Genomic DNA, 14800 nt, shown 5'->3' on the forward strand with positions numbered 1-14800 from the left:
AGTTATCTCAAATAAATCATTAAAGTTTCACCTTAAGAAGCTATGAAAAGTTAAGCAAATTAAATACAAAGTAGAAGGCAAAAAATAACAAAGATACAAAATGAAATAAAACAGACAAATGACAGAGAAATTAACAAAGCCAAAAGTTTTTCATTAAAAGATTGATAAGCCCTGGCCGGTTTTGTTCAGTGGTTAGAGCATCCACCTGTGGTCCAGAGAGACCCGGGTTTGGTTCCCATTAAAGGCGTGTACCTCGGTTGCAGTATGTCCCTGGCCCTAATTGGTCATGTGGGTGGCAGCCACTCGATGTGTCCCTTTCACATCGATGTTTCTCTCTCTCTCTCTCTCTCTCTCTCTCTCTCTCTTTTCCTTTCTTTCCCTCCCACTCTGTCTGAAAAATGGAAAAATGTCCTCGGGTGAGAATAAAAAAATTAAATAAAAGATTGATAATATTGCCAAACATTTAGAATAAACAGGTTAAGAAATACAGAAAAACACAAATTACAAATAACAGGAATAAAAATGGAGATATCACTACAGAATGAATATTAAAAGAACAATGAATACTTTGTGCCAACAAATTCAACAAATCAAATTCCTATGAAACACATATCTTTCAGAATTGACATAAAACGGCATGGAAAATTAGAATGCCTCTATATCTTTATTTAAATAAAAACTTTCCCTCAAAGAGAACTCCTAGCTCCTATGGCTTTACCAGTGACTTCTACAATATCAAAGAAAGAAAGAATGTCAAACTTACATATACGTACATACCCTTTCAGAAAACAGAGGGGGAAATGCTTTCCATTCACTATATAAACTTCAAATTAACAGCAATTAACATACTCAAGGATTTTTTGTTCTTGTTAATCCTCACCTGAGGATATTTTTTCCATTGATTTTTAGAGTGGAAGGAAGATGGGGATACAGAGAAAGAGAAAGAAACATGGATGTGAGACACACTGATTGGTTGCCTGCCACATGCGCCCAGACTAGGGCCAGGGATTAAATCGAGTGCGTGCCCTTGACAGGGAATCGAACTCATCATGACTCTTTGGTGTGCCAGCCAACACTCCAACCACTGAGCTACACTGGCTAGGGTAGTATATTTTTTAATTTACAGAAAAACTGTCACTCATGAACAGAGACATAAAACTCCTTAGTAAAATATAGGCAGACTGAGTCCATCAATATATAAAAAGAATAAAAGATGACCCACTGAAGTTTACCTCAGGAATCCAAGTTGTTTTAATATTTGAAAACCAATTAGTGTTTTCACAAAATGAAAGAGAAAACTACGTAGGTGGGAGCAGAGCAAAGATGTAAAAGCAATTAGTTCTAATTCAGTGGAGAACAGAGAGGGAAGCAATGATAGTTTTTTGTAAAATGAGAAAACAGTGCATGTTTGTCACAACCACAAAATACTCCTATGACATTTAGCTATATTCATTATTGCTTCCTTGTCTTTTTCTCCAACTAGACACCCCCACCCACCTTCCCTATCCTAATAAACAAATACATAACAATAAGACACGTTAAAAACATTTTTTTCTTTATAGGGGCTGGAGCTCCCAGTCAGCAGTTTGGGCTCTGCAGATCTCATCAGTCTCTTCCTCTTGATCTAGAGTTTCAAGAGACGAACATAAGATGTGGTCTCTGCTCAGAGCCACAGACCTCTGTCTCCAGCTCCCCCTTGACACTTACTGCAGTGCGCATGGGGAGTCAAATGCATGTTGAAATGTAATGCTGAATCATCCAAAAAAGAATCAGGAATGAGCTAAAAACAAGCACTCATTTACAAAATGTCCTAAATACTCTTTCTAAAAATGTTATTTTAGATGTTTCTCTAGCATGTTGTCCTTGAATGAAAGTCTAGGAAACAATTTAAATTTAAATTATATATTAATAAAGGAGTGTGCACTGAATACAAGTGGCAGAACAGTACAATTAGCTATAATAGGAAGAAAAGGCATATAAAAGAAATTAAACAAAACAACCTAATTATTCTTTTCTGGCTCAATTGTCATTTCTTTGGTGATCTAGCACCTGAAACTCCTTCCTGTTAGGAGATTTTTCCACCTTATGATTTCTCCCCTCCAGAAGTGAAATATGTCCAATAGATAGTAGCTTTCCTGGCCTTCCTTGTAGTAGAAGAGAGGTCATGGGACCTAAACCTAACCAATGAAATGCACCTATTCCTAGGCTTCAAGTGAGAAATGAAGGGTGCAAAGAAGCAGGGTCAGCGGAGGCACCACTCAAGACCCAGAGCAGTGATGGCAGTGGTGCTGTCTGGAGTCAGCAAGCTGTAGTACCCAGCTCTCATGAGCAAAAGCATCACCCACTCCAGACTAGATCTCTAGTGAATATTTGTTGGTGATGCTGGCTGGTAAGAGCTGGTCCCCTGGCAGTCCCAGCCATGCTCTATCATGCTGTAAAACAACCAATAAACACTTTTCCTACTTAATTCAATAAATATTGGTTTTGTTTGCTCACGACTAAGAATCCTGCCTAATACATCAATTGCCATGCAACTGACCTCATTATGTTGTGCTGCCAACTAGAAGAAGCTATACCCTATACACAAAGCTACTTTTATTTTTTTCACTGGTAAAAAAAAAATAATAATAATTGCTCCCTTCTGAATTTTCAGTTACTAACTTGGTTTCTTACTTTTAAAGGCTCTGCTCAAATTAAAAGTTCTTTCCTGTTTTAGTGTTAGAAATTATACCTTCTAAATATAAATAAAATGACTGAAAATTAGGATAGAAACTCTATTAACAGATGAGGTACAAGGTAAGTGATAAAACCCTCAAATATCATTCTACCCTACCTAGATTACAGGATCTAAATGTGGAGTAGATAACCGGAGGCAGTTTCCCAAGATGATTACTCATTAGCTTATTCAAAGTGGCTTTAAGGCTCAGTCCATTTTCCAAATTGATTCTTGCCCAAATTTTCCTGGCACACAAATTACCAGTTAACCCTCCTATTAGTAGTCTCAGCAGGAAATCAACGCATGAATGAGCACTGAACCTCTTTTCTCGCCTGGAGAAGCCAACCAGAGCAGCATTCAGGCCAAATATCTTAGAATTACCCTAGAGCTGTGCCTGGTGTCTGATAATAAATACTTGAATTGTAGATAACGAGGCCTTTGCTTTCCCTGACTTTTGCTTTGACAGTAACTTAAACAACTGGATTTAATGAAAATAATGGATTATTTTTGGTCTTACTGCTTTTAGATTTCTAAAGTTGCAATTTATTCTATGTGCAAGGGTAATGAAGATGTCTGGCTAAAATATTTTCAGACCCTGCCCAGGTAGTTCAATTGGTTAGAGCATCATCTCAATATACAAAGGTTGCGGGTTTGATTTTAGTCAGGGCACATACAAGAATCAATATGTAAAAATTAAAAAATATATATTTAAGGACTAAAGGTGATAGGTAATTCTGTTGCTGAAAAAAAACTTCAGTGTTTCTGGTCTTTTCATCTGATATGATATTGTCTCTGTAAGATTCAGGGTAACAGTACAAACAGTAACTCTTCTTATATGCTACAATCTATCAGAACAGAGTATCCTTTAGGTACATAGGACAGTACTGCTATCAAAGCAACCCTTCCCTGAGACTACATAGCCAATAAATTAGGCCTTAAAGTACTACTGTATCCCCATTTTATGTGAGAGACAGATCGCTGGCTCTTTTCATATTAGCCTGTCTGGACTCAGCACAGAAACAATTTCCTTTCACTCCCAGCCAGGTTGGAAATGATCCAGTCATTCAGAAACAAACAGGACTTAAGTTGATTTTTAAAAATCAGCTAGTCCTGGCCAGTAAGCTCAGTGGTTAGAGCCTTGACCTGCACTCCAAAAAGTTGTGGGTTCGATTCCTGGTCAAGACACCTATCTGGGTTGCAGGTTCGATCCCTGGCCCCAGTAGGGCTGTATGCGGAGGTAACTGATCAATGTGTCTCTCTCACATTTATGTTTCTTTCCTTCTCTCTCTCTCTTTTTCTCCCTCCTTCCCTTCTACTCTCTCCAAAAATCAATGGAAAAAATATCCTCGGGTGAGAATTAAAACATATATATTTTTAATATATATATAATTTAATAATTCATATATATATCAGGTAGATAATATGATCTTTGATTCAATTTGAGTTTCTTATTTTTCTACAAGAGAAATGACAGATACAATGCAAAACTTAAGTAAAATTATGAAAAGCAGCCATTTTTATATATTAAGTAAAAACTGTAAAGAAAACAAAATATTTTCTTGACTTCTGATCACACAGCATAAAACATAGCAAAACTACTTTATTATGAAATAGCTCATTTGACATTGAGGACATAACTGAAATGTGTCTCACCCAAAAAATACAAATGAGCTTCGGTAACATCAGATGAAATTCACTGGCTCTTGATTATGTGGTTTGTGGGGATTTTTGACAATCTCTGAGACCTCGAATGGTTGTCTAATGGGCTTTGTAGAGGGTTTGCAATGTCCAAAGCAAAACAGTTTGATTCTACCTCACATCCACGGAAAGCCTTCAATTTTTTCTTCTTTACTGTTTTAGCCAGTGTTTTAGTTTTCTACCATGTGACATCCTGATGAAAACGTTTGCTTTCATTCAACACCCATACCACAGCATTGACATACATATGTTAATGCAAAGAAATAAATAACTACAACCCTGGCTGGTTTGGCTCAGAGGTTAGAGTGTCCACCTGCAAACCCAAGGGCTGTGGGTCCGATTCCCAGCCAAGGGTGAGTATCTGAGTTGCAGGTACAATCCCCAGGCCCATAGGAGTCATGCAGGAGGCAGCCGATTGATGTGTCTCTTTCTTTTTTATCCTCACTCGAGGACATTTTCCCATTTTTTGTTCAGGTAGAGCGGGAGGGAGAGAGAGGAACAGAGAGAGAGAGAGAGAAACATCGATGTGAAGGGACACATTGAGTGGCTGCCACCCGCACGACCAACCAGGGCCAGGGACAAACTACAACCGAGGTACGTGCCCGGGAACCGAACCCGGGTCTCTCAAGACCGCAGGTCGATGCTCTAACCGCTGAGCCAAACCAGCCAGGGCTGATGTGTCTCTTTCACATTGATGTTTTTCTCTCTCTCTCTCTTCCACCCGTTCCTCCTTCCCTTCCTCCCACTCTATCTAAAAAATATCCTCGGGTGAGGATTAACCAAAAAAAAAAAAAAAAAAAAAGAATACACACACACACACTCACACACACATACACACACATATTTCTACAGGGAAAAGACATAAACATCAAATGGCAATATCATAAATATATACAGTATAGTGCATGCAGGTTAATTTTCAAACAGGTATTACATGTAAGCTATAACAAGTTCTCTGAAAAGGACAAATAGAAACATTTTACTTTATGCTTTAAGATAGTTGGAAGAACATACTTCTCTCTTTTTTTTTTTTTTTTTTTTATCCTCACCCGAGGACACTTTTTCATTCTTTGTTCAGATAGAGGAGGAGGGAGAGAGAAACATCGATGTGAAAGGGACACATCGAGCGGCTGCCACCCGCACGACCAACCAGGGCCGGGGACAAACTGCAACCGAGGTACATGCCCTTAGTGGGAACCGAACCCGGGTCTCTCCGGACCGCAGGCCGATGCTCTAACCGCTGAGCCAAACCGGCCAGGGCAGAACATACTTCTCTTAATTCTAATTATACTAGACATCATTAGCTTCTATGATTTCCTCACTTTTCTACAGGGAATTAGTAGTGTTGGCTGTGTATTTGAAGGACAAAATTTAAACTTCTATTTCCTCATGGCTAGTGATAGTAAGCTTTTATCACTCAGGACTCTGAAGCATCTACTCACGAGTAGTAAATGAGTGTATAGGTCAGGGAGGCAAGAAGTGCAGAGGAAGTGGTTTAAATGAAACACATGTGAGTGAGCAGGAGCCTGGAGGTCTGCAGCATGCACAGCTATCAGATCCCTGAGGTGAGTTTGAGACTAACCAGGACTTCAAGATGACATATAGTGAGACTGCATGCAAACTTTCATTCTAATTCTCTTCATGCTAGTTTCATTTTCCAGAGAAATTATTTAAACAATTTTTAATTCTGAAGAAATATTTGAGACAGAAACTAGATAAAGTAAGTTGGGAATACCACCATGTGATCAGTCCTGGCTGAATTACTGGATCATCTACCTAGCAGTTAAGCATGCCTTATAGCACTAGAAAAGGGAAATTCAAAGAAGAAAAAATTCATATTTTAAAGAGAGTATTTAAGTCACCTTTATGGGAAACATAATTTCTTTGTCATACATCTTTTCTGATTTAGTGTTTGTTTGTTTTAAAAATTTTCAGCGACATTTTTAAAAACCCACCAGAATCTATCAGAATTTTGCATTTCTAAGTACTTATCCCAACTCTTCTTGAAAATACAATATTTAAGAACAAAGGACAACCTCAGAGATCTTCTCTGCATTCTACATTCTTCTACAGAAAGAATGACCGTTTGAAAGTCTCAATACCTTCTTTTGTCTGCTCTCAGCAGCAGCCAGCTGTGTGGACATTTTTTCTTGCATTTTTCTGCAGTGGGCCATGACTGCTTCAAGGATGGAGAGGGGGTTTGAACAAACTGGCTTCTTCTCTTTGTTGCCGACACCTGCTTCATAGTCTCTCTGCAGTGCCAAGAACGGGTCATTTAAATTAAATCTTCCATACCGTTCCTGGATAAATACTTCCTTCCTTCGAGCCTAGAACAAAATCAGAGGAATGTACTGAAGAAATAAATAAAAAGATATTTATAAGAAGGTTTTGTAATTAATTTTCCAGATGGTACTCATAACTCTTTTGAGTAATGGCTTATATATGATGTCAGGTGGTAAACAAGACGCAAGGGGAACTGGACCCCAATCCCTGATAGCCTGGCATACACCGCATCTACAGTACTTTCAAATTTTCTTCCTTTAAGAATACTGTCTTTTAAACTACAAATGATACAAACATATTTTTCCCATGATGGTCACTCTTTCAAGGATCTGAATTTCTGGTGAAGTTTTTTTAACATAAAGTAAAATCAGAAAGATCAACAATGAAAAGTTTTAGCAAAAGTTCAAAAATAATCTCTATGTTGATAGAATGTCTATTTCACATATTTATCAAGTCACAAAATGTAAATCTCCTATAAGTTGTATATAGCCAGAAAGAATTTATAAGGATATGTGCTACAGAAGAATCTAATTCATAACATTTTTTAGTCAAAAATTCACAACATTCATATTTTGTGAAGTTTGAGCAACTACAAAAAACCTCCAGAAAATTTAAGAAGATGTAAATATCTTGCCCTGGCCAGGTACATCAGTTGGTTAGAGCATCCTCACGATACACCAACATTGCAAGTTCGATCTCCAGTCAGGGCACATACAAAAAGCAACCAATGAATGCAAAAGTAAAAAAGTGAACAATAAAAGTGGAACAATAAATCATCGTTTCTCTCTCTCTCTCTCTCTCTCTCTCCCCCTCCCTCTCTCTCTATGTATAATATAATTTTAAAGTGCACATATTTTAAAAAGGAAGCTATAAGTATCTCATCATTGAAGGGCATTAAAATATAGTTCACAGAATCCCAGAAAAGAATATAACCTCATTTACTCTAAATGTCAGTTCATCGGCGTCAAAGTTAATTGGATATCCACATGACACTAAATGCAATTTTAGATAATTAGCCTACAACAGTCTTTACATAAAATGGAAAATAGCAGTAGAAATATATTGAAAATTAGGAATATTTTCTTAACTCAGGTCATGTGGAAAAGCCCCTAGAAAAAATTATTCTGTATTACTGCTAGTGAAAAAATGAAATTACTTTATTATAAATCAAGCTTAATTGTCCAAAATGTTAAGCGTGTTTTCTAAAGATATATTACATACATTTCCTCACTTTAAAAGCATTGAACTAAACTTTTCCATTTTCAGACCATCGTCAGCAAGCCAACAACTAGATAAACACACGTGCGAATGACAGTTTTTCCGATTTACAAAAACTCCAATTTCACCATTAAATTTAAGCTAGCTTTCAGAACATCATTTGAAACTTAAAAGTTAATATGGTTTATGAATCAAAAACCATTTGATATTCCTAGATTCCTATGTAATCAATACAGTGAATAAGTATCACTTCAGAGATGTAATTTCAAAAGCAGTTTCATTTTGTCCTTTACTTGTCTCTTAATTTTAATTCAATGTAGTTCATCTCCTACCCCAGATGAAAACTTGGAAAAGCCCCATGGTTTTTCTAATTACATTATCTAATACAAGTCTTATAGTCACTTTAAACATAAAACAGTTTAAGACATAAAACAGGACAGACAGTTGGCTATTAGAATATCCAGTTTCAGTGGTATAATAGCTTCCCTTCCCCAGACAGCTAGGATCTGCTGCAGGTTAACATGTACCACCAGGGAAGGGAGTGTTTATGAAAATCTCTCTCTTTTTATCCAAATCCCCCATCTGCCGCACCCCCACTTTCTGTTTCACTCCTATCTGGGTTGAAAGGAACTGGAGGTATATGTTGAAGATGGAGATGAGGGGAACAGGAACATTCTATATGACTGGTTCACTAGCCTTACCAACTAGTGTGCTGAATATTTAAAGCCTACTCTTTCCCCATAGAGTGCTTGGTGACTTTAGAGGACCATCCTTTATTCCACTGCTGAGTTGCCTTCATCCAAGTTTCCTCAATGTTAGTCATAAATTTAGGACAGAATACATAATCTGCAGGGTTCAGTAAAAATTTAAAAGTAAAGCTGTTTGTTTGAAAAATTAAGAATTTCAAGATGATGACAGCATGCAATTTAACCTAGCCTTTTGCCATGACATAGGTTGCGAACCCAAGAAGCTAGCCTTGCATACTCTCCTTATGTAGGATCTAGAAAGTAGTTTTAGTGAGCTGAGAACCTACGCTCTCCAGACTTCTCTATTAAATATGACCTGAATCAATATTATTACAACTCTTCGATGTCCATAGTCCAACGTAGTCTGTAGGAAACACTCAAGAATCTTCATCCAAACAAAATCTGACCGTTCAAGATGACAATGAAAACCAACATTCTGTCATTTCTATAGGATTCCTGCTCTTCATCTCCACCTCCATTAAGTCCACGAAGGCTTTCAGGAGAAACATATTAAGTCATCACTTTGTGTCCTTAAAGCCCATTTCTCTCAACTTAAAATGAAGGGAGAAGCAACTGGATGGGGCAGGACTCCACAATCCTCTCCAGAGAAATGCTCTGAAAAAAATTTTCTCTTTAATCTCCAACAACTAGATTCTTCTATACACTCAATGTGAGCAATGAGTTTAAAAACCAAACCTGGATTTCAAAATTTCTTCTAAAAATATTGTATCTTTTTAAAAAACTTATCATTATTGTTGAAACTATTACAATTTTCACCTCTATTTTCCGCCATTGATCCACTCTTCCCCACTATACTGTAAATCCCACTTGGTCATGGTGAATAATCTTTGTAACATATTGCTGGATCCAATTTGCTAATATTCCGTTGAGGATTTTGGCATCTATGTTCATCAGGGATATTGGCCTGTATTTTTCTTTCTTTGTAGGTCTTTTTTTTTTTTTTAATCCTCACCAGAGGATATAGGATATTTTTTTTCCATTTATTTTCAGATAGAATGGGAGGGAGGGAGGGAAGGAAGGAGGGAGAGAGAGAGAGAAAGAGAGAGAGATCAATTGGTTGCCTCCTGCAGGATCCTGAACACAGCCAGGTACAAACCGCAACCAAGGTTCATGCCTTTGGCTGGAATCAAACCCGAGACTCTTTGGTCCGTGGGCTGGCACTCTAACTGCTGAGCCAAACCAGCTGGCTTTAAGGTTGTCTTTTGTCTTTAAATTTTGGCATTTTAATTATGATGTGTCTTGGCATGGGCCTCTAGGTTCTTGTTTGGAGCTCTCTGTGCTTCCTGAATTTGCATACCTCTTTCCTTCACCATGTTAGGGAAGTTTTCTTCCACTATTATTTCAAATAAATCCTCTAACCAGTGGTTCTCAACCTTCCTGGTGCCGTGACCCTTTAATACAGTTCCTCATGTTGTATGTGAGCATATCTGCAATGTGGCAGTACCGCCTGGAGATGGATAGAGGAGCGGTGTCCTGGTCCCTAAGACCATCAAAAATATGTGTTTTCTGATTGTCTTGGGTGACCCCTGTGAAAGGGTCATTCGACCCCCAAAGGATTAGAGTCTAACCCTTGCTCACTTTCTTCTTCCTCCGGTACTCCTGTGATGCAGATGTTGTTACATATCATATTGTCCCACAGCTCTCTTAAACTGTCCTCCTGTATTTTTATTGTTTTTTTCTTTTTGGCTCTCTGATTGAGTGATTTTTTTCTACCTTGTCTTCTAATTTACTGATCAGATCCTTGGCTTCCCCTAATCTGCTGTTTATTCCTTCCAATGTGTTCTTTATTTCTGCTATGTCATTCTTGATTTCTGATTGGTCATTTTTCATCAGTCATATCTTTTTTCATGCTATTGAGCATCCTCATAATCATTACTTGGTAACTTGTTTATCTCCATTTCATTTAGCCCTTTTGTAGAATTCTTGTTTTTTCATTCAGGATTTGTTTCTTTGTTTCATTATTTTGGCTGTCTCAGCAGGGTTTGGAGCCTGCTAAAACCTCCCTGTGATTATTGGTGTTCCACAGATTGTGGTTCCCTCTGCTGGGTTCAGATGTGTATGGAAGATACCATGCTGAACACCAATGTCTGGTCTTACTCTCCCTGGTAGAGTCCCAGGCCAGGCAAAGACTCAAGTATTCCAGAGCTTCTGCCTGCAGGCTGACTGTTAGTCTCAGTCACTTAATAAGCCTCAGGTTGTAGTCCTTAGCTGAATAAAAACTTCAGGTGATCAGGGTAAGAGGATTTCCAGTGAGTGAGGCAATTACCTTCCCCTGGACTAGAGCTGCCTTGAGAAGAAAACTGCCAGAAGAAAATGCTTTCTGCAGCACAGGTTAATGGCTCAGCCCAGCATCCCAGGCAGCTGCCTTCACAGGTCAGTCCCCAGACCCATGAAATACAACAACCGAGAGCTAGGCCCAAAGCTCAAAGCATTAAGAGACTCATCTCTGCCTACTGGCTGGCTAGTAGTCTCTGGCAGTTAATGAGTCTCAAGTTGTGACTCTCCAGGCCGGGCAGGATTAAATTCCAAAGGGTAGGGGCATTTGCCTCCTCCCAGGCTAAAGCCACTCTGATAGGAAAAGACTGCCTGAGTGAAATGGTTTCAATAGCCTGGCAGAATGACTCAGCATAGGGCTCCCAATGGCCTCCTTCCCAGCTCTCTCCCCAGTGCTACAAACACCAGAATCTCCTCACACAGCTCCAGTCTAGTCTGCTTTCCCTGTTCAGAATCCCAACGTGAATTATTGTAGCTGTTATTTAGTGTGCTGACCCTTCAGGTGGTGCCCCTGTTCCCAGTGCCTCTCCCTGCCAGACAGAACCTCTGCTCTGGTGTTTTTATTTATTTATTTTTTTGGTACATGCCCCTAGCAGGAACTGAACCCGGGACTCTCTGGTCCTCTGGCCAACGATCCAACCGCTGAGCCAAACTGGCCAGGGCTGCTCTGGTGTTTTTAATAGCCAGGTATTATGTAATAGCCTGTTCTGCCACTGTGCTAGGGAGCCAGCCTAGGGTTTAAACCCCAGACTTATCAGAGGAAATTTCTCACAGCTAAGACAGCCCTCAGCTGCTGCCTGTGGGAGCCCAGCCAGCCCTCTTGCGCCTCCACATCTCCTACCAGTCTCAATTTGGCTCCTCTTTATGTCTCTGGTTATAAGAGGTCTCTTCAGCTGATCTTCAGTTGGTTATTCCAGATGACTTTTCGTTATTTTAGTTGTAATTCCAGTTTGGTCCTGGGAGATGGTCAGTGTAACTTCCATTTATTTCACCACCATTTTTCCTTCTCATATACTGAAACTTAATCCCCAGTGCAATAGTATTTGGAAGTAGGGCCAAACTTTAATAACAAACATCCACATTTGGAATAATTCCATGGAGTGCTCACCTGGACCCTTTAGAGGTGCCAGTCTGGGGGTGGCAAGGAGATGCTGGGGCATGAGTGATGAGAATGATAAAAATCCTTTTCATTCCCTGACATTAGCTGGAAAGCAGTTAAGATGGCCACCACCTTGTGCATGCCTAAAGTAGTAATTTTAAAAGCAAAATCAAACACAACAACACACACACACAACTTTCACACTAGTAAAAAAAAATATTAAAATATTTTCTGACTGGAAATAGGTCCATGATATATGTATTTACCTATTACATTATATAAGAATTAATTTGAACCCATTTATCAAAAGTTCACCCTGATTGAAGAGTAACCTGTGTGACCTGGCCAGTGTGGTCCAGTGGACTGAGCATTGTTCCATGGACTGAGAGGTCCCGGTTCAATTCCCAGTCAGGGCACATGTCTGGGTTGTGGGCTTGGTCCCTAGTGGGGAGAAAGTGGGAGGTAGCCAATCAATGTTTCTCTCTCACATTGATGTTTCTATCTCTCTCCCTTCCTCTCTCTCTAAAATATTAATAAAAACATTTTTTTTTTTTTTTAAAAAAGAATAACCTGTGTGGTTAAGAAATGGTTTGACGGTGTTATAAGTATTGTATATCATAAAATACATGGAATGTGGGAATAGGTAATCATAATTAATTGTTACAGTGTACCTTTGAGCAGGGGACCCAATATGATAAATACTGGATGCTAAAGTGAGGACAAAGATACAAAAATTTCAGGAGATTACAAGATGGCAGTGGGTTAAGTGGAAGCTATACTGACCTTCCCCTAGGACCAAACTGCAATTAAAACTAAAATAGAAAAATTATCCATAATAACCCAATGAAGATTAGCTGGTGAGAACACTTATAAAAAAGGACATAATGAGGAGCCCAAATTGATACTACCACTCACCTTGGGTTCCGGAATAGGAAAGGCAGAGTGGACTAGAGCTGCATGAGGAGAGTCTGGGTTGTTGGCTATGGGGAGAGTGCTGAGAAGACAACCCCCAGGATCCCTATGTTGAGTCATTCCCACAAGCTATAGAAGCTATCTTTCTCAGGCAGAGCTTTACCATCAAGCACCTTTAGATGGAGGGGAAATAGCTCCACCCATTGGAAATCTTCTCATCCCACCTCATGGAGTTTACACCCTGCTGAGGAATACAGCCTGAGGCTCACTCAGTGTCTGAGACTAACAGTCAGCCTGCAGGCAGAATAGGATCTCTTAGTGCTTTGAGTCTTTGCCTGACTTGCACCTAAGCCCAAGGCTAGTAAAAGCAGACCTTGGTGAGCAGTGTGGTCCTTTCTAAGGCCCCCAGCCCCAGCAGAGGGAACAAGTGGTGGATAACTGATAGCTTCAAATAGGGTACTCAGGGCTAGTCACAAACAGCATCTGAAATTGGCCTGCAGTAGAGACCCTCCACAGAGACCCAAAACCAATAAACCCAGTGGCCAGCTTCAGCCAACAACAGACCAGAATGCAATAAGCTTCACAAAGAGTATATCCACAGACAAATATTGGCAAGCTGGAAACACTGTGGAGGAGAATTATGTTTTGTGTGCTAAGTACCAGCACAGCAGCCTGCATGCAGTGTTGGGGATTAAGCCTCATCACAGGCCAGCCTGAAGGTCTAGCCCACACATGAAAGGGCCAATAGTGATTCCATTATAATAGGAGGGCCCACACAATGCACACAAGGGACATTATTAGAACACTCAGATCTGGTGATCAGGGAGACTGTGCCACTGGGTCACACAGGTTACTGACTACATAAGGCCACCATTATGTAGCAGATCTGCCTAATACATAGAAACAACACAAACAGGCAGCCAAAATGGAGAGATAGAAACAACCCCAAATGAAAGAATGAGGAATATCTTCAGAAGAAGATATAAATAAAATGGAGATAAGCAATTAATCAGATATAGAGTTCAGAGTAGTGATTGTAGGAGTGCTCAACAGCATACAAAAGACATAAAAATATAAAAAACAAGTCAGAAATAAAGACTGACATAGCAGAAATAAAGAATATACTAAAAGATAATAATAAACAGCAAATAAGAGAAAGCCGAAGATTGGATCAGCGAATTAGAAGACAGGAAGACAGCTTAAATAAGCTCTGGGAAAACGTGAAACAAAAATATCCACATCACAGGTGTCCAGAAGGAGAAGAAAGTGAGTAAAGGGATAGAGAATCTGTTTGAAGAAATAATGGTAGAAAACTTCCCTAACCTGGTGAAGGAAAAAGTCACACAGTTCAGGAAACAGAGAGAGTATCAAGCAAGAAGAACCCAAAGATGCCTATGCCAAGACACGTCATAATTAAAATGCCCAAAATTAAAGACAATGAGAGAATCTTAAAGGAAAGAAATTTTACCTACAAAGAAGCTCCCATAGGACTGTCAGCTGATTTCTCAAAAGAAATGCTATAGGCCTAAAGGGAATGGCATGAAGTATTCAAGGTAACGAAAAGCAAGGACCTGAAACAAACTACTATATCGAGCAAGACTAGCATTCAAAATAGAAGGCAAAATAAAGAGCTTCTCAAAAAAAAAAAAAAAAAAAAAAAAAAAGGCTAAAGGAGTTTATTACCGACAAACCAGGATTGAAAGAAATGTTAAAGGGACTGCTGCAATAATAATAATAAAGAAACATAGGTATAAATTAAAAAATGGCAATAAATAAGTACCTATCAATAATAACCTTAAAAGTAAATAAATTAAATCCTCCAATCAAAAGATA

The 14800-nt window shown here is 39.0% G+C and overlaps 1 protein-coding gene across 1 annotated transcript in view; it reads right to left on the reverse strand.

The window, feature by feature from the left end:
• Positions 1 to 14800, reverse strand: part of CTTNBP2 (cortactin binding protein 2) — a 236069-nt gene that overhangs the window by 146371 nt on the left and 74898 nt on the right. The window contains exon 3 of the mRNA XM_036246679.1: positions 6517 to 6741. Coding sequence (XP_036102572.1) covers positions 6517 to 6741 — 225 coding nt within the window. The remainder of the gene's footprint in view (positions 1 to 6516; positions 6742 to 14800) is intronic.

The sequence above is a fragment of the Molossus molossus genome, unplaced genomic scaffold (genome assembly GCF_014108415.1).
Source record: "Molossus molossus isolate mMolMol1 unplaced genomic scaffold, mMolMol1.p scaffold_m16_p_7, whole genome shotgun sequence".
Lineage (NCBI taxonomy): Eukaryota > Metazoa > Chordata > Mammalia > Chiroptera > Molossidae > Molossus > Molossus molossus.